The following is a 17430-nucleotide window of genomic DNA, read 5'->3' as shown; positions in this document are numbered from 1 at the left end:
TCTGAACCAGTTGTCTGTTTATTTTCTTCGGAAGGCACGTCTGCCAGTTTGGGCCAACACCTTTGGCCCCCACGAGGCTGGGGGCCATGAGAACAGAGCCCTACCCCAGCCCGCGACAGAAAACATCCGTCCAAACGCAAGGCTGTTACCGGTACAAAGAGTAATGAAACGGAAATTGCAGCTTTCTCTTCCAAGCTCTGAAAGGTAGTGCGGGCTATAAAAGTCCAGAAGCATTGCATAAGAAGTGTTAAATCTACAGCAAATACATCTTGTAAAAACTCAATAAATTATATATATAGATATATATAAACTCGTAATATCTAATAACATCTGAGCCTGTACGCAGGGCTGGCCCCCGCGGAACCTGCCTCCCTGCCTGGATCACATGGCAATTAGAACTTGTATGAAAATACCAGCTTGCTTTGAAGTTCAAAAAAATAAATCTCCTAAAGAAAATCCTATAGACATCTATGTCTCCTGCAAAAGAAGGCCAAAGGAAATCAAACAGCCTCCCTGGCATCACCTCAAACTACTCTCCCCCCTTCAGGGGGCCGGGGGCCGGCTCCGGCCGCGGATGGTGTGCTGGACGCATCCTCAGCCACCCCCCTAAACGAAGCATAAACCTTCTCACTGTTAATAAGTTAAAACTTAAACCTCTGCCACACGGCCAGCTAAGCACTAGGAGCCCGGGGAGCAACAGGGACACGGGCTCTGGGGGGGGGGGTCCATAAATAGCTTTACAAATATACAGGTCCAGGTACAATCTTTACAACCAAACGCGGTGCCAGAGAAGCCCCTCCATCCTCTGCTGGTTTCTGCATCTGTTTCCATAGTGAGACCCCCAGGGGCCCTCCCCGAGTAGAGCCCCTCCGCCGCCTGCGCCCTCAGGGTCCCGCGCCTCAGTTGTACCAGCGTCCTCCTCCCATATAGGTATTTATATATATACGTATGTGTATATACCATATACACAGCATCTATGCATATAAATGTACACTCATCTCTGAAATAAACCTTTCGGATAGAAGTTGAAGGCTCCTGCCTTCAGGTACCCGTAATTTCAGTCTCTGAGGGGCAGCGGGGAGGTGGGGAGGCCTGGAGGTGGGGGCCGCTCACGCACCCCGGGCGCAGGTGCCACTGGGGTAGGAGGTGTGTCACGGGGGGCCCTTACCGGTAGGCTCAGCTTGGGCACTTGGAGGGGGCTCGGCCCACCCCGACATGCCCTGTGGGGCGGCAGTGGGGGGAAAGGGAGTGGGGGGCCCAGCTCCCTGCCCTGAGGAGCCCCTTGCATTCTACATTCGGTCCCCAGTGCTGCTGGCACAGGTGGCCGGGAGGTCACTGTCCAGCAGGGCAGGCACCCCAGGGACCCCTGCGCACACGCGTGTGCACGCACACCCACAAAGCCGTCTGTCCGCCCACCCGGACCCGTCTGGGTCTGGCCGGTGGGACGCGTGGTCACCCCGTGGCAGCCGCACGGTGGGCTGGGGTCCGCTCTCACATTGATGGGGGCTCGGCCCGCCCGCCGCCTGCGACCCTTCACGTCCGCGAGCCCCCGCCGCTGGGTGGGGCCGGAGGCAGCAGGTCGTGGGCAAACACCGAGTCGTCGCCTGAGGAGCTGGAGCTGGGCGTGTCCTGGCCGCCCGGCGAGTACTGCTCGAAGGGCACCGACAGGTCCAGGTACTCCTGCGGGCGGGGGCGGGGCGGGTCAGTGCCGCCCCCCCCCCCGCCCTCCCCCCCCGGGGGCGGGACCAGCACTCACGTCGGTGGACGTCACCGTGAGGACGCGGTCCAGGTCCTCCACCAGCTGCTTGAAGGTGGGCCTCTGGGAGGGCGCGGCGTGCCAGCACTCCCGCATGATCATGTACCTGCGGGCGGCACTCAGGTCCGGCCCCGCCCGGTGCCCGCCCCCGCCCCCCCCCAGCAGCGGCCGGGGCCGCGCACTCACAGGTCGTGTGTGCAGTTGGCCGGCTTGTCCATGCGGTGGCCTTCCTTCAGCAGCTTGAAGAGCTCCTCCACGGGGATGCCGGGGTACGGCGAGCCCCCCAGCGTGAAGATCTCCCACAGCAGAACCCCGAAGGACCAGCTGTGGGGGGGACCCGCACGTCAGCCTGCCCTGCGGCCCGCTGCCCCAGAACAGACGCTGCCGAGGGCGGGGGGCTGGCTCTGCCCCCACGGCTTCCCCGCCCCTGCCCTGGAGGGGCCTGGACCGACGCCCCCCTCCCCCCGCAGGGCTGGGGGCACGTACACATCACTCTGGTGGGTGTAGACGCGGTCGAACAAGGCCTCGGGTGCCATCCACTTCACGGGCAGCCGGCCCTGGGGGAGGAAGGGGGGTGTTGGCTCCCAGGCGCCCTCGGGCTCGAGCCCTGCGCCCCGCCCCGCGGGCCGGACTCACGTTGGTGGTCTTTTTGTAGTAGTCGAGGTTGTGCACGTCGCGGGCCAGGCCGAAGTCCGCGATCTTCATCACGTTGTCCTCCGTCACCAGCACGTTGCGGGCTGCCAGGTCCCTGTGGATGCACTGGGGGCGGGGCGGGGGCTGAGGCCTCCGGGCGGCGGCCGCTCTGCCCCCCGCCCGCCCCGGCCGGCCCCCCGCTCACCTTCTGTGAGGCCAGGTACTCCATGCCCCGCGCCACCTGGTAGGCACAGGACACCAGGTCCTTGAAGGTGAGCTGCTCCTCGGGCAGCCTGCAGGTGTCGAAGGAGTAGTCGGTGCCCGGGGGCCGCCGCGCCCGCAGGTACTCCCGCAGGTTGCCCTTGGCCGCGTACTCCACCAGCACGTACAGGGGCCCTGCGAGCACAGCCGGCTCAGAGGGGCCCCGGCCCCCCGCCCATGGGCAGGGCCCCCACCGCAACCGCGACCCCAACCCCAACCCCCGCGGCCCTGCGTGCAGGCGCCCGGCCCCCGCGGCCCAGCCTGCAGGCGCCCGGCCCCCGCGGCCCTGCGTGCAGGCGCCCGGCACCCACCGCCCTGCGTGCAGGCGCCCAGCAGGTTGATGATGTTCTTGTGTTTCCCGATCATCTTCATCATCTCCATCTCGGACACCAGGTCCGACAGGTCCTTGTCGGTGGCGTCGTCTGTGCCGGGAGGGACCGTCAGGCGGGGGGGGGGGGGGGGGGGGGCGGCCCGGCCCAGGCTCCCCTTGACGCGCCCCTCCCTCACCTTTCAGCATCTTCACGGCCACCGTGACGGGCTTGGCAGCCCGGTCCTTGTCGATGCCGATGGCCTCTGCCATGACCACCTGGCCGAAGCAGCCCTCCCCAAGAGGCTTGCCCAGGGTCAGGCTGGCGGCAAAACCAGAGAAATGATGAGCACGCCCACCCACCCGAAGTTCTGTCCCCGGAGCTGGAGGTCCAATGCCCCCGCTTCCAGGAAGCCCTCCATGCTTGCCCTGGTGTCCCTTCTCATGACGGTGAGGGACCCTGCCCCCAGCCTCCTGGCCGGAGAGGGCACTCTTCCAGGGGTGGGTACCCCCCCGCCCCCGGTGCCCCAGCCCAGACCCCTCCGGCAGCACCCAACCCCACAGCCGTCAGTGGCCTCGATTCCTACCCCACTCCCATCTGATTCCCATCAGGTCAGGGTGGTGGCCCCACCCCACACGGGACCCCACCCTGTGTGTGCCCCCAGCCCCCCCGCCCTGGGTCAGGGCCCCGGGCCTCGGCACATTACTGACCGGGCCCGGGACAGCTCCCACTTGGGGTCGGCAGGCAGCTCGAGCTCCGAAACGTTGGCCAGGGTGGGCCCCTCCCCCGAGGACAGGCGGGCGATGCGCACCAGCGGCGTGTTGGAGCTCATGGACGAGCTGGACTCCAAGGACACCTGCTTGGGTCCGCAAGGGCAGGTTGGCGCCAGGGCGGGGCCAGGGTGGGGCCTGGGGGCGCGCGTGGGGGGCGCCGGCGCCCGCCTTCGGCAGCAAGCCGGCTCAGATTTTTAAATGTTTTGGGCCCAGCGGAACTCGCTTGGCAGTAACCACGGAGGTTAGGGAGGGGCCGGCCCCCACAGCAGAGGTGCTGGCCCTGGACCCCAGACACCGCAAGACGTCGAGTCCGGGAGGGGCCGTGGGGGCCCCAGGGGGCCGGGTGGGAGGGCAGAGGGCTCGGAACCTGGTATCTACTTTCTGTTACCTGTCGCTTGAGCGGGAAGCGGGAGACCTTGTGTACGGTGGGCGAGCCCAGGCCCTTCTTGGGGGGGCTGCGCAGGCGGCAGAGTGTCACGGTGGCCACCACCAGGATGAAGAGGAGAAAGCCCAGCCCGTAGCTGAGGACCCCCGCGTACACACTGCCAGCCTCACCAGCCTCCACCAGCTCCTCCTCGGCTGCAAAGACACAGGTGTCGGGGGCCTGGCCCGGCCTCTCGGGAGCCCCGGGGCGCCGTGGGCCGGAGCCGCGGGCACAGGGGGGCGGGGAAGGGGGCTCAGCCCCCCTGGTGGGGGTGCCGAGGCCTCAAGGCCCTACTCGTCGAGGGTCCTGCAGCCAGAAACGCCTGGGTCAGGAGGGGAGACCCAGGACAGAAGGAGCCCAGCAGAGCCAGCAGCACCCACACCTGCCACCCGGGAGACGCCAAAGCCACCAGCTGGTTCGGGTCCTCCAAGGAGGCCCCTCTGGTCTTTGTCCCCATACAAGGCGCAGGGCCCAGCTCGGGGGCTCCGTGGTCCCGCCTGTCCCCGTGGCGTTGGCGTGTCCCGAGAGGACAGGAGCCGAGCGACAGCAGCAAGAGCCGGTACCTGGCAGCACCACCAGCCACGCAGAGTGATGGGAGAACCCGATAGAATTGCCCGCCAGACACGTGTACTCCCCCGCGTCCTCAAAGGTGACATTGCGCAAGGACAGAACCTCTAGCTCCTTGTCGGTGGTGTTAGCGCCCGCCGTCTACAAAGAGAGAACAGAGCGCGATAGGAGAGCGCCAGCACCCCCGCGGGCACCGCAGCCAGAGTCCACGCGGCGACGATCCAGCCAGGCTGCAAGGAAAACGCCGCCACCGCCACCACGGCCACGGCCACAGCGGCCGAGGGTCCTCTGCCTCGTGCGTCCACACCGAGCCCGAAGCCAGTCCCTCCACCGGCGAGTCCTCTGTCCCAGGTGAGCACTAGGCGTGCGGCCAGCAAGACAGCATGCGGGGTTAGCGCAGCGGGGAGGGGGCTGGGGAGGGGCAGACGAGCAGGTGGCGGGGACACCAGAGGGACCAGCAGGAGGAGAGTGGGCAGCAGAGCGGGAGAGCGAGAGCGAGACAGTGAGACAGAGACAGCGAGGCAGCGACAGACAGCGAGAGACGGCGACAGAGACAGAGAGTGTGCAGAGAAGCCAAGCACCGGGGAGGCCCCTGGGGAAGGGCCTGCCGGGGGGCACGGGGAGCAGACGGGTCAGCACAGGCCACGGGGCTCAAAGCAGGACGCCGCAGCGGAGGCCAGAGGTGTCGCGCCGCAGAGGCGGCCGCGCCGGGAGCGGAGGGTGAGCCGGGCGGGGAGCGAGCGGCAGGGCGTGCAGGTGGGCGCATGGCCAGGGCGTCGGAGCTGGAGCTCGGCGTGCCAGGCAGGCGTGGGACAGAGTCGTTACCTGCTTGGGGCCCGTGAACACGCAGCCAAAAGGCCTTCTCAGCCACGCCTATGAAATTGGAGGCTCGACAGAGGTACTCGCCCCCGTCGCGCTCGGACACATTGGCCAGGCGGAGGCGCGCGTCGGCCTCCACACTCTCACTCATCCACGACTGCGGGGACAAGAGACCCGGCTCAGGCCGCGGCAGCCCCGCCGCGCACAGGAGGGGCCGCGCAGGCGTGGGGACCAGCCCAGACCCCGAGGTTCTAAGGCAGAAGTGGGAGGACCCCCGCAAGGAACAGATGGGCAGCCAGGCTGTGCCAGCCAGGTGGGCTGCCTGGAGGAGGCGTGGAGGCACCCCACAGCAGCAGCTGTGGTTTCCCCCTGTGCCTTCTCCTCATCCATCTGCACAGCCCAGGGCAAAGCCCTGGCAGGCGGCCCTGAGAGAGACCCTCCCCAGGGGACCCACCGCTGGGACCCCGGCATCGCTGCTGGGCGGGTCTGGACTCCCGCCCCTGCCCCCAGGCCCATCTTGTCTCTAAACAGAAGTTTCTCTCCGGGCCGCAAGTGTCGCAACCACCCCAGCTTGGGAGGCCCTGCCCTCTGGGCCGTGAGAACAGAGCTGGGCCGTCCCGCCCTGAAGGAGGAGGCAGGTGGAGGGCACTCTGCCCTTGTGGACCCTACGCCGCTCTGGCCCAGGGGGCGCCACCTGCCCGCCAGGCTGGGGGGAGTCGTGGTTGCTGCGGGGAGGGCATCTGCGGGCCCCCCCCAGGGCTGAGGCTGACCCGGGAGCAGAGAGGGAACCGGACTCACCGAGGACCCAGCCCCACCGCCCGAGCCGACGCGCGCCCCTCCCCTCCGGAGACCAAGCCCGCGGACCTCCCTGCAGGTCCAACGCCTGTGCCCGCCCCCGCCACGCCTTCCACCTGACAGGCCTCCGGCCCGGGGCCGCCCTCCCTGCCCCAGCCAGGCACACCTGCCCGCGCCCAGCCCGTGGCGGCGCCCACCTTGAGCACGGTGACGTAGGGCGTGCCGTCGGGCCCCACTTTGCTGCCGTTCACCTCCACGTGCTTGAGCCACTGGATGTGGGGCTGGGCGTCGCTGTACACCTTGCAATGGAACTCCACGTCGCTGCCCAGCACGGCCGTCTGGTTGGCGGGCAGCCCCGCCTGCAGGATGGGCCGGTGCGGGGAGCGCTCTGTGGAGCAGACGAGGCTCAGAGACGGCCGACCCCTGCACGCCCGCCCGCCTGCCCAGCTGCGCCCACCAGCCCGGGCCTCACCGAGCACGTCCAGGGTGTACGTCTGCTGGATGCTGCCAAACTTGTTCTCCACGACGCACGTGTAGTTGCCGCGGTCGGAGGGCACCACGCTCTCCATGACCAGGCTCCACTGCTGGTGGCGCAGCTGCAGGAGGACACGTGGGTGAGCGCGTGGCAGGCCGTGCCCCGCCAGCCGGCCCGGGGCCCCAGAGCCCCGCCAGGAGCAGAGCGCGGGGCAGGCCGTGCCCCGCGAGGCCCCGGCCCCCGCCAGGAGGCCCACCTTGATGCCCCCGATGCGATGCTCGCCTCGGAACTCCTTGCCATTCTTCAGCCAGGAGATGGATGGAGTGGGGTTGCCGGCAGCCGGGCAGCGGAAGCGGACGGTGTTGGCAGCTGGCACGGCCAGCAGCTTCTTGTCCATCCGCTCGGGCCGTGTCCAGTAAGGGGCCCCTGCTGTCAGGGGGCGAGAGGCCATGACTGCCTGCCTGAGCCCCACTCCGGCCTCCGCTGCCCCTCCCGCGTGGGGAACGCTGACCTCTGGAGGCCCCCGCCGGGGCTGCCCGAGGCGTCCTGTAGCCTCAGTACTACTGCTGGCACCCCGGAAGCCAGACCACAGGTCCCCTCACCTCGCCGTCCATTTGCCTGGAGCACACCTCCAGCCCAGAGGGTCCCGGTCACCCGAGCATGGCCTGGGAGCCTTGAGGACGCAAAGGTGTCTCCCAGGGAAGCGCCCGCCCACCCACCTAGGGAGGCACACGTGGGGCAGGCCCGCCAAAGGGGAGACCCAGCCGGCGGAGGAACCAGGCCATGCCCGGTTAGGAAGCCAGCTGGGTGGAGGAGCAGGGCCAGGAGTTTACCAGGAGGCAAGGCCCTACCACCTGCAGAAGCCAAAGCCCTGAAACTAGCCAGGAGCCTGCTGGAACCCACGTACCCTGCACCACCCTCTGCAGCTCTCCAGGTGGGGACCCGTGCCATGAGGTCCAGGAGGCCCGCCCCCACCCCCACAGCCCAAATGGCTTTTCTCCTGGTGCTGGGGTGGGGGCTGCATTCCCTGGGGTGGGGGAAGACTGGGTGCGGGGCGTCTCTGGAGGGAGGCACCCCCCCATCCCTGCAACCATCACGGCCATCACAGAGAGAGAGCTGCGGCCTAAGTGGGGAGCAGTGTGGACACACTGCGAAGAGGTGCCTCCAGAATCCTGGGGGCTGCGTCAGAGGCCCCTGGGGTGGCCCAGAGAGCCCAGCAGGCTGTGGCCTGCCAGTGACTCTCAGTGTTCCCAACACTGGCCTGAGACGGCCAGGTGAGCGGGCAAAGGGGATCTGAGGGAGGAGGGCAGCAGGGGCATCTGGACCAGGGGTTCAGCTCTGAGCTTCCTGGCAGCCAAAGGGAAAAAAAGAGACATCTATCGGCACCCAGGCAGGAGCCACTCCAGCTGTCCTGGGGCCCATCCCTCACTCCTGGCACCTAGGCCCTCCCTCTCCGGGGATCCAGCTGCTTCTCTCACTTCCTTGCCTGGTGGACCCCAGAACAGCCCTCACCCCTGCTCCCACATCTCACAGCATCTAAAACTCAGCTCTTCCAAAACCCGACGCCCCCACCTCCCCAAACGGGCCCCTCATGGCCGGGCCGAGCCTGCCCGCTGCTTGCTGTTCCAGGCCCAAGTACCTGGGTGCTGTCACCCACAGCCTGTCATGAGGAACCACTGCCGGCAGCCCCTTCACAGTAAACACGCCCAAACCTAACGTCCTGACACCCGTCGCGGCCGCCCTCTTTCCTTCCCGGACCGGCTCAGTCACCGTCCGCGGCCCCACGCCCGCAGCCCTGGCAGGCTCACGTGTGGATGGACCACCCTACCCACAGCCCCGGGAGCCCTGTGCCCCGCTCACCTGCAGCAGGGGCCCTTCCCACCCGTCTGGGCCTGCCACCCAGAGCTGGGCACCCCACACTAAGAGGCCCCCAGGTCTTATCTCTTGCCTGGCTGATGAGCAGGGCCCTCACCTGGGGAGGGGAGCGCTTGGCCCAGGCGGGAGGGTAGGCCCCCACCCTGCCAGGCTGGCCCCCCGGCCCCTGCGCTCACCTGCGTCGTCGGCCTCGTCCTCGCCATCTTCGTCGTCCCCCGAGGCGGGAGCATCTGCAGGGCAGGCAGGGAGCATGGCCCTGTGACGGGCAGACCCTTGCCCAGAGGTGCCCCGGGGGGCCCTCCTCTCCACCCTGACCAGCCGGCCCCTAGGGCGGTGTGTGCTCAGGAGCCCCGGGGGCCCGGCAGGCACTTACCCGTCACGCGCACGCTGAAGTGACACAGGACCCGCTGGGTGAGCCGCTGCCGGCAGCTGTAGGCCCCCGTGTCCTCGTGCGAGGCGTTCAGCACCTGCAGCCGCCGAGGCCCCACCAGGATGCGGTCTGAGGGCACCAGCCCCGCACCGTCTTTCACCCAGACGGTGGGCCCCGTGGGAGCCCCCGTGGGCAGGTGGCAGCTCAGCTCCACAGCATCCCCGGCGCCGAAGACCAGCTCCTGCTGGCCAGGCTCAGGGCCCGGGGCCTCTGTGGGCAGGACAGGTGACTGTGAGGGAGGTGCCCCCCAACCAGGAACACCGGGTGCTCTGTACCCCCCCCCAGGAGGTGGTGTGGCACCCCCATGGGGGGGGGGGCGGAGGGCCTGAGGGCTGAGCAGCGACAGAGGTGGCTGAGAGAGGGACGAGCCTCTGGTCCTGCCCGGTGGGCACCGCCCATGGTGCCAACAGGTCTCTGTTCCCAGTTGTGACACTTACGACGATGACATGCAAATAAATGGGTGGGGCTGCCCCCCAATACACACAGTTTCCAGACACTGAAAACTCAAATCTCAAAATTCTTCCTTTGATTTTTTTTCAACCAGTTCGCACGGCAAGCTGCATTCTGACCTCACCAGCAACACCGAAGCAGAAGCTGGCACCCTGTGTTTGGCCAACTCAGGCCAAAACAGAGGTTCAGAGGGTGGGGCAACACGGGGAGGGACAAGGCAATCCACCCCAGGAGGGGCCCCTCCTGGTGCCCCCCCTCCTCCGGGCTCACGGGAAATCGGAGAACAGACACCACCCAGCACCGGAAGGACGCGCCGCAGCCAGACGGCGCTCGCCGCAGGCTGCTTACCAAGCGGCCGCAGGCGAGCCGGCCGGGGGCTCTCGGGGGCGCGGAGCAGCCTGTACCCAGCTTGGGAGAGAGAGCCTGGTGTGGAAACTATGCCTCAGCTGTCAGAGAAAACACTTGCAGAGAAAGAGCTCAGAGTGCAGACGTGGTACCAGGTCCGGCCAGTGGGGTCTCAGGACAGTGGGGTCTCAGGACAGTGGGGTCTCAGGACAGTGGGTCTCAGGACAGTGGGGTCTCAGGCCAGTGGGGTCTCAGGACAGTGGGTCTCAGGACAGTGGGGTCTCAGGACAGTGGGTCTCAGGACAGTGGGTCTCAGGACAGTGGGGTCTCAGGACAGTGGGTCTGGACAGTGGGGTCTCAGGACAGTGGGTCTCAGGACAGTGGGGTCTCAGGACAGTGGGTCTCAGGCCAGTGGGGTCTCAGGACAGTGGGGTCTCAGGACAGTGGGTCTCAGGACAGTGGGGTCTCAGGACAGTGGGTCTCAGGACAGTGGGGTCTCAGGACAGTGGGTCTCAGGACAGTGGGTCTCAGGACAGTGGGGTCTCAGGACAGTGGGTCTCAGGCCAGTGGGTCTCAGGCCAGTGGGGTCTCAGGCCAGTGGGTCTCAGGCCAGTGGGTCTCAGGCCAGTGGGTCTCAGGCCAGTGGGGTCTCAGGACAGTGGGTGAGGGCCTGGGATCCCATGTGGGATGAGGACGCATGCAGGCTGGGAGGGAGAGGTCCAGACTCAGCCGGAGCAGGTCAGAGCGGGCACTCCCGGAGCCAGGCTGAGGAGCCCGGCACCCACATCTCCCTGCAGGTGCCAAGAAGCTGGGGTGGGGGTCCCTACCAGAGGCGGATGTCCACTCTGGCCCCTGGCCCCTCCCCCTGCCCAGGGGCCATCCAAGGAGGCCGGAGCCCCAGGGGCGCACCCTTGGTGGGCTGACCATCACCCCGGGCCCTCCTGCCAGGGCCCAGACAATGATTGGTGCAGGCGGGCAGCCTGGGCTGCGGGCCCGGGCCCGGGGTGGGTGGTCCCAGCGTGCAGACCAAGCTGGGCTGGTTGCCCCATTACTTGTCATTCCACCGATGCACGGCCTAGATTCGAGGGCCCAGCTGCCCATTCTGGCCACACCAGGCCCTCGGACAGAAGCGCTTCTGCCCGCCCACCTTGGAGGCCCACAAGCTTAGTGCACACCAGAACCACCCCGACGTGTCACGGAGTCTGGATCCCCAGGAGCCCCGGTCAGGGGGCTGTGTTCTGTGGGGACCACCCAGTGCCAGCAGCCGGCTGGGGCCCCCCAGAAGGCGGATAACAGGCTGCCTATGGCAGCCTCAGCCCCAGGCCCCAGCCCAAGGGCAACAGGGCTCGGTTCCGGTTTGGTCTGGGTGGTGGCGGCAGGTCAAGCTGTCCACACAAGTATTCTCTTCAACCTGGTCCAGCGGGGGAACTGAAGGACCCAGAGCAGCCCCCCGGCCGGTCCTGCCCAGCAACCATCCGCTGGTGCCGGTGGGGGGGAGGCAGGGCCCCATCCTCTGCCGAGGGCGACCACTGACCTGCCCACCACCCTGACCCCTAAGCTGGCCTTAGAGGCCGGGGCCCTCCAGACCAGGGCAGAGACGGGCGGTAGCATCCCACTTCCTGCAGGTCCAGTCTGGCAGTGGCCAAGGGGATGGTGTCGGCCAGGGGGACACGGGTGAGGGACAGAGCCCTAGACGAGCACAGGGGGGCGCCACCGAGGGAGCCATAGGGGCACCTGCCTCGGCCCACTCGGCACCCTGGCAATGGCCTTGGGATGGAGGTTTTCTTCACCAGTCGGGGGGTCTGCCCACACCCACCGGCACTAGGGCCTGTGTGCCATGGGGGCGCCCATGTGCCATGTGGGGTGGGCACCGGCAGGATGTCAGTCCCTCCAGCGCCTCCCCAGGCCTGAGCTCGATGGGGGGTGGCACCACGGGGTACTGTGTCCTGGAGGAGCCAGGCTGGGCCTTCAGGCACAGAATCCTCCAGACTCTGCTACTCACTGGCTCCGTGACTGGGTTCCCTCCCTCTGGGGGTCAGGGAGGCCACCAGAAGCAGGTAGCGCCCAGGAGCAGAGGGAGTGGGAAGGAGACCCGCCCGCCCTGGGTCTGCGCCCAGCATTGACGCCCACCAGGCCACCGGCACAGCCAGGCTGCTCTGGGGACCTGACCCCTGCTGGGGAAATGTGCTCCCGCTTTGGGGTCACTACACTGAGGCCCCTCCACACACAGGGGGCCCAGAGGTCGGCAGCACTCCGCGTCAGAGGGGTCTTGGGGAGACCCCAGAAAATAAGCACCCAATTCAGACCCGATTCAAAGGAGCCCACGGAGCTGGCGGAGGAGCAAAGCCTTCAGGTTCCGGTTGTGCATCAAGCTCTCCGCTGCCAGGCACACACTTAAAAGCGCCTGAGAGGGGCCCCCAAAGGGACCCTGAGGTCAAGGCCTTCCTGCCACCCCACCCGGAAACCACCTGAGAAGTTTCAACAACCTAAAAAGTTTCGTAACAAAGTTAGAAAAAGAAAGGGCGGGCCCCGGAGGCCTGGCAGGCTGGTGCGGGCCCCGGAGGCCTGGCAGGCTGGTGCGGGCTCACGGGATTACCCGGGCTAATCCTCCAACAGCCTCCATCGGGCCCCGGACAGGTGAGGAGACTGAGGCCACAGGAGGGAGCACCCGGAGCCCAGGCGGGCAGCTAGCGGCCCGGAGCCCCAGACGGCCTGGGTCTGAGCGCCCCCAGCCTCCAGAGGCTCCCCTCCCTGATCATTCATTGTAAAAGGCCCAGGCCTGGCCGCCCCGCCCCTGAACCCGGTCTCCTCTGCAGGGAGACCGCCCCCCAGCTCTTCTTCAGGTTCAACTGTAAAATGGGGCACGCCAGGCCCCAGTGAGGACCCCGAGTGGGAGACGAGGCCCTGGGGGGAGGGCAGGGATGCTCCTCGGCTCCGTGCAGGGGCTCAGAAACCAAAAGTCCAGCCTCGGGCTCAACCCAGGTTAATGAACCACCCGGAGGCCCATGGGGCTCAAAGTCCAACCCCGACAAGGAGCCAGTGGGGGAGGCGGCAGCCAGTGGCTTCCAGGGGGAGGGCCCTACCCCCGGGAGATGCCCCCAGGCTAGCTGGGTCCCCCACTAACCTGGCTGCGGGGTCGGGGCCCTGCCCAGACCCTCTCCCCCACGCGGAGACGGCGGCTGCGCTGTGCGAATCTGGTCTGAGGTGGCCCAGGCACCCCAGCAGCAGACACCTTCCCCGCTGTCCTTGGCCTCTGCCAGCTCCAGCTCCATAATTTATGTTTCCCGGGCAAGTGCCAGGCTGGGACCTTTGTAAATTTCACGAGGCCTTTGTATTTTTACTGCCAGGCCTGTGGCCCAGCTCCTTCAGGAACCGGATTAAGTTTATTGACCTATCAACGCACTACCTGTTTCACCAGCTTTACTGCGGGGCGGGGGGACAAGGCCCGGCGCCCCTACCCCAGCCCCCGGTTCCCCCGACCGCTCTCCCCCAGGCCCGCATCGGGTGGGGCCGCTGCCAGTTCCCGCAGGCGGGGCAAGGAGGCCGCCAGGGTCCCCCCGCCCCCCCACCCCCGCCCTGCGCGCCGCAGGGGGTCCCGGAGGCCTGGGGCCCCGCCCCGCCCCTCCCCCCGGGGCTCGTGGCCGTTCCCCGGGCCGTAGGGAGTAATATCTTTATCTGAATGCGAATGCTAATTCGGGGCTCCCCCCGCGGCCGCCTATTCGGCGCCCCTGGAAGTGGGGGCCGCCCTAGCAGGCGCTAAAAGCGCGCGCTGACCTCCCGACGGCCTCTGTCACGCCGCTGAATGACACGCACATTCAAGCGCCGGGCCCACTTTCATTCATAAAAAAATGACATTGTTCCGCAGGCCGCGGCCGCCGCGGGAGGAAGGGGCGCTGGGGCGCGGGGAGGGGCGGGCCGCCATCTGCCTCGGTCCGGCCCGCGGCCGCCGCCTCCCTGGCACTGCGCGCTCCCAGCCGCTCGGCTCACACCTCCCCGCGAGGCCGGCCGCCATCAATGCGCCGTCTGTGGCCGCGCCGAGGTACAAAGGAGCGGCTGTTCGGGGCTCGCCCGGGTGGGGCGTGAGCTCACCGGGCGAAGGCCTCCCTCCGCGCGGCCGCCCGGCTGGCGACAGGGGCGCGCGCGGGTCCTCGCCAGCGCCCCGGAGCTGGCTGTCCCCAGGGGGCGAGCTCCCGACGGCCGCCCACCAGGCCTTCCCTCTCCGCCCCGGCGCCCGAGGCCGGCAGCGCGTGTGCGGGGCGTGGGCACCGGAGCGCTCGGCCGGGCTCGGCGGGGGGCCGCGCGCGCTGCACCTCAAGGGCCCGGCGCGTGTGTGGGGCAGGCCTGGTGCCAAGACGCGCTCCTGCCCTCCCCTGCCCATGCCCCCACGGGTCCCGTTCGCAGACCCTCGACGTCCCACCGGACCTTGACCGCCAGCCAGCGGAGGTCCGCGGCTTCACATCGCCCTGAAGTCCGCCCTCTCACCTCCCGGCACCCGCCTGGCATTAGGCGGGCCCCCCCGTGGGGCAGTCATCTTCACTCTCAGGGCTTGTGATCTGGGCGGGGGGAACGGAGGCACTACCAGGTGTCACCTGGTCTTACAGGCCACTGAGGAGCAGGGACCCGGCAGCGCTGACGCACTCAAACCCTCCCTCCAAAGTCCAGCCTCTCTCTTTGCCCGAAGCTGGCCATGGCCTGGGGCCCAAAGGGGGACTAGGGGAGCGGCACCAACAGTTGGAACTTTCCGTCAGTCAGTGCAGAACCCGCCGAACAATGGGAATCGTGAAAACACAGCCCCCCACCCCCACTCCCGAGCCCTCTGGACAGCGCCGGGGGCAGACTGCGCCCCACTGGGAAAGCACCGGGGGCGGGGGCTGCGGACGCCGCCGCGGTGCCCAGCTCGCCGCCGCAGCCTCGCACTTGGGTGGCAGCCCTGCGGCTCCAGGCGCCCCACAAACTGCCGCGCCAGCTCTGGCCCCGATCCCCGGGGAGGGAGGGCGGCAGAAACCCAGACGCCGGCCCCGAGATGCCAACCCAGAGCGCGCCCCGGGACCCACTCAGAGCTCTGGCGCTCCACACCCACCAGGCGCCGGCTCCCGGCCCCGACGCCTCTGCCTGCCGAGGCCCGGGACCGCTCCCCTGTACCCGTCGAGGCCGTCCGTACCTGCCGCTCTCCGCACGACGCGTTGCTCCATGCCCGGGGGCCCGGAGGCGGCGCGGGTCACGACTGCCACCGCCACGCAGAACGCGAAGGCGCAAGCCGGGGCGCCCATCGCGGGGGCGGGTGTTACGGCGTCCTCAGGCGGCGCGCGCCAGCATGCTGCCCCCCATGGCCCGGCTCTGGCACCGGCGGGAGGAGGGCGCCGCTCGGGAGCCTGCCGGAGGAGGCGGGCAACTCGTTACTCGGGCGGGCCGGGGCGCGCAGAGCCGGAGGCGGCGGCGGCCGGGCTCCTGCGCCCCGGCCCCTCGGATCCCCGGCCGCCCCGCCCGCCGCCGCCGCCGCCCAGGGCTCCCGGGCCGCCTGGCGCCGGCCGCCGCCTCCCCGCCGCGGTCCCTCCCTCCCCCTTCCCTCCCTGGCTGCTGCAGAGCCCTCCCAGGGCGGCGGCGGCGGCAAACTTTCCAGAGCGGGAAGCCGGCGCCCGGGCCTGGCCCCGCCGCAGAAGACTGCTCGGGATCCGAGCCCGCCGCGCGCCCTGGACTTGCCCCGCGCCCGCCTCGACCCCTCGCGCCCGCCCGGTCCCCGAGCACCGACCTGGCGGCCGCGAGCGCCCGACTCGCTGAGCGCGGCTCTCGCCCGCGCTCAGGGCCCGCTGGCCCAGCGCCTGCGCCGCGTCCCTCCGGCCGTCGGCTCGGCGGTGCGTCCGTGCGCCGGGCGGAGCAGGACCGCGCGGCGCCAGCTGCCCGCGCCGCCGCCGCCGCCGCCGCCACCACGCACTGAGCCCGGGCTGCCGGGCGCGCGGCAGCCAGTGGGGGCCGGCCCGCGCCCGCCCCGCCCCGCCCCGCCCCGGCCACGCCTGCCCCGGCTCGCCGGGCGCGGGGACACGCCCCTCCCCAGGGGCGGTCCGAGGGCGGGGCCGCGGCGCGCCTCGCCCCCGCCCGCGGAGAGGATTAGAGGGGGCGAGGCGAGGCGAGGCGGGGCGGGGGCGCCTCGCGGTCTCGGAGGGCGTGGGAGCCCGGCTGCTAGGCGAGGCCCCCCAGCGCACCGCTGGGCCTCGCTCAGAGAACGGCCCCGCGCCGGGCGGGCGCACAGAGAGGCTAAGCGCAGGCCTCTCTTTGCACAGCAGGCAGCCCAGGTCACCGCCGACTGGCCAACCAGGGTCTTAGGCCTGAGAGGGCCGCGGAGTGGGGGTGTGGAGAGGACTGGTCTGCGGCTGAAACAGGTCAGAGAGGCTTCGCAGAGAAGGAGCTGCGCAGGCTGAGCCCCGAAGTGTGAGCAGCACAAAATGCCAGGGGCCGAGGGACAGCTCTGTCTGCTGGCCCCAGGTTGAAATGCTCGTGGACGGCGCTCCCAGAACTGAGGGGCCGCTGCACTTATTATGCGCCTGTGGCACAGGTGGCGCTCAGCTGCCTGAGTTCCCTGCCAGAGGAGCACGGACCCCCACTGCCCCAGGAGGAAATAAGTTTGGAGATTCAGTACTTGCCAGACATCAGATTGGAGAGCAGCTGGGGGGGGGGACTGGGGGGGGAACCCCAGCTCTAGGGCTCTGAAGAAGGGGGTTGGTGGTGGTAGAGCCGCAGCTGGCTGGAGATGTGCCCGTCCTAGGACACTGCAGGTGGCAGGGCCCAACATCAAGGTGGCTTCCGTATCCACCTTCACAAGGTAAGAGGGCTCTCCCCTGACCTTCAGACAAGCCCCGGGGCTGGGAGCCTGCAGGAGCCCGGCGGGCCACCTGGCTTATGGCTTTGGGGACTTCGGTTGGCTCACTGGGCAAATGGACGGTGAAAGCGCCTGTGTGATCCGCTGCCCCTGTCATCCACGGAGCCGAGCCTGGCCTGGACACAGGACAGCCGCTGAGGCTCGGCCTCAGGACCCTGGAGGGCCCACCCCTCTGTGCCCACCTGACAGATCAGCACCTGCTGCCCTCGCTGCCTGCTCTGATCAAGCCCATGTCCTCCAGACTGGCCGGGGGGGCCCTCTGAACCCTAAGAGGGCTGTGTCCACACCCTGGGCCCCCCCCAGTGCACCACCTGGGCCCTCTCCGGATGCCGTCCAGGGCCCCGTGGCTCACCCTCACTCCGCTCTAATCTAGTAGCCAGGTACTTAATGGACCAGGACGGGCGTGGCCACGGGCCCCCTTGGCCCCCTCTTGGGGGGACTGGGTTTGCCCTCCAGATTCCCCAGTGAAAGGCGAGGACACAGGCCTCTCTTCTGGGGGCCTCCATTCTGCCTCCCGCGGTGGCTGGTGTCTTTGGTGCTGCCCACAGTTTGAAGTGTCCCCTTTACTACGGCCTGTCTCCAGTGGCACTTAGGTCAACGTTCAGCAGCATTTCCATGGCTCTTGACAGCTGATTCTGCCAAATT

General features: G+C 68.5%; 1 protein-coding gene across 26 annotated transcripts; it reads right to left on the bottom strand.

Annotated features, from left to right (window-relative positions):
• FGFR3 (fibroblast growth factor receptor 3) lies at positions 1-15849 on the bottom strand. Of its 26 annotated transcripts, none has more exons than XR_014812034.1 (18): positions 15661-15849; positions 15073-15283; positions 9060-9326; positions 8863-8916; positions 7068-7240; positions 6809-6932; positions 6534-6724; positions 5548-5698; positions 4110-4310; positions 3669-3814; positions 3158-3279; positions 2962-3072; positions 2595-2785; positions 2393-2515; positions 2243-2313; positions 1943-2080; positions 1757-1862; positions 1-1680 (listed from the first exon to the last, which is right to left on the bottom strand). XR_014812034.1 is itself a non-coding variant. In XM_021100898.2 (18 exons), the coding sequence occupies exons 2-18, from the start codon at positions 15179-15181 to the stop codon at positions 1534-1536; spliced, it is 2421 nt and encodes an 806-aa protein (XP_020956557.1). In that variant the 5' UTR covers positions 15182-15283; positions 15661-15849; the 3' UTR covers positions 1-1533. The 26 variants fall into 26 exon arrangements, 20 of the variants coding, with proteins under 20 accessions (XP_020956557.1, XP_020956558.1, XP_020956561.1 ...); XR_014812036.1 differs by lacking the exon at positions 5548-5698 and adding an exon at positions 4719-4863; XR_014812035.1 differs by having other exon boundaries at positions 7068-7237.
• Between the last annotated feature and the right edge of the window lie 1581 nt (positions 15850-17430).

Source organism: Sus scrofa, chromosome 8, assembly GCF_054392235.1.
Source record: "Sus scrofa isolate SSC_HxYL_T2T_F1_AM1 chromosome 8, Sscrofa_HxYL_maternal_Yorkshire_Landrace_v2.0, whole genome shotgun sequence".
Taxonomy (NCBI): Eukaryota; Metazoa; Chordata; class Mammalia; order Artiodactyla; family Suidae; genus Sus; species Sus scrofa.
Note: the sequence above shows the minus strand (reverse complement) of the source record. Positions and strands in the feature narration are given on the sequence as shown.

Bases quoted from the DNA above. Each gene is read 5' to 3' on its own strand.
- FGFR3 (XM_021100898.2), bottom strand. From the start codon at position 15,181: ATGGGCGCCCCGGCTTGCGCCTTCGCGTTCTGCGTGGCGGTGGCAGTC. The intron at 2,314-2,392 runs GTGAGTCCGGCC...TTCCTCCCCCAG, and splicing joins ACTACAAAAAGACCACCAAC to GGCCGGCTGCCCGTGAAGTG. The intron at 2,081-2,242 runs GTACGTGCCCCC...TCCCCCCCACAG, and splicing joins TACACCCACCAGAGTGATGT to CTGGTCCTTCGGGGTTCTGC.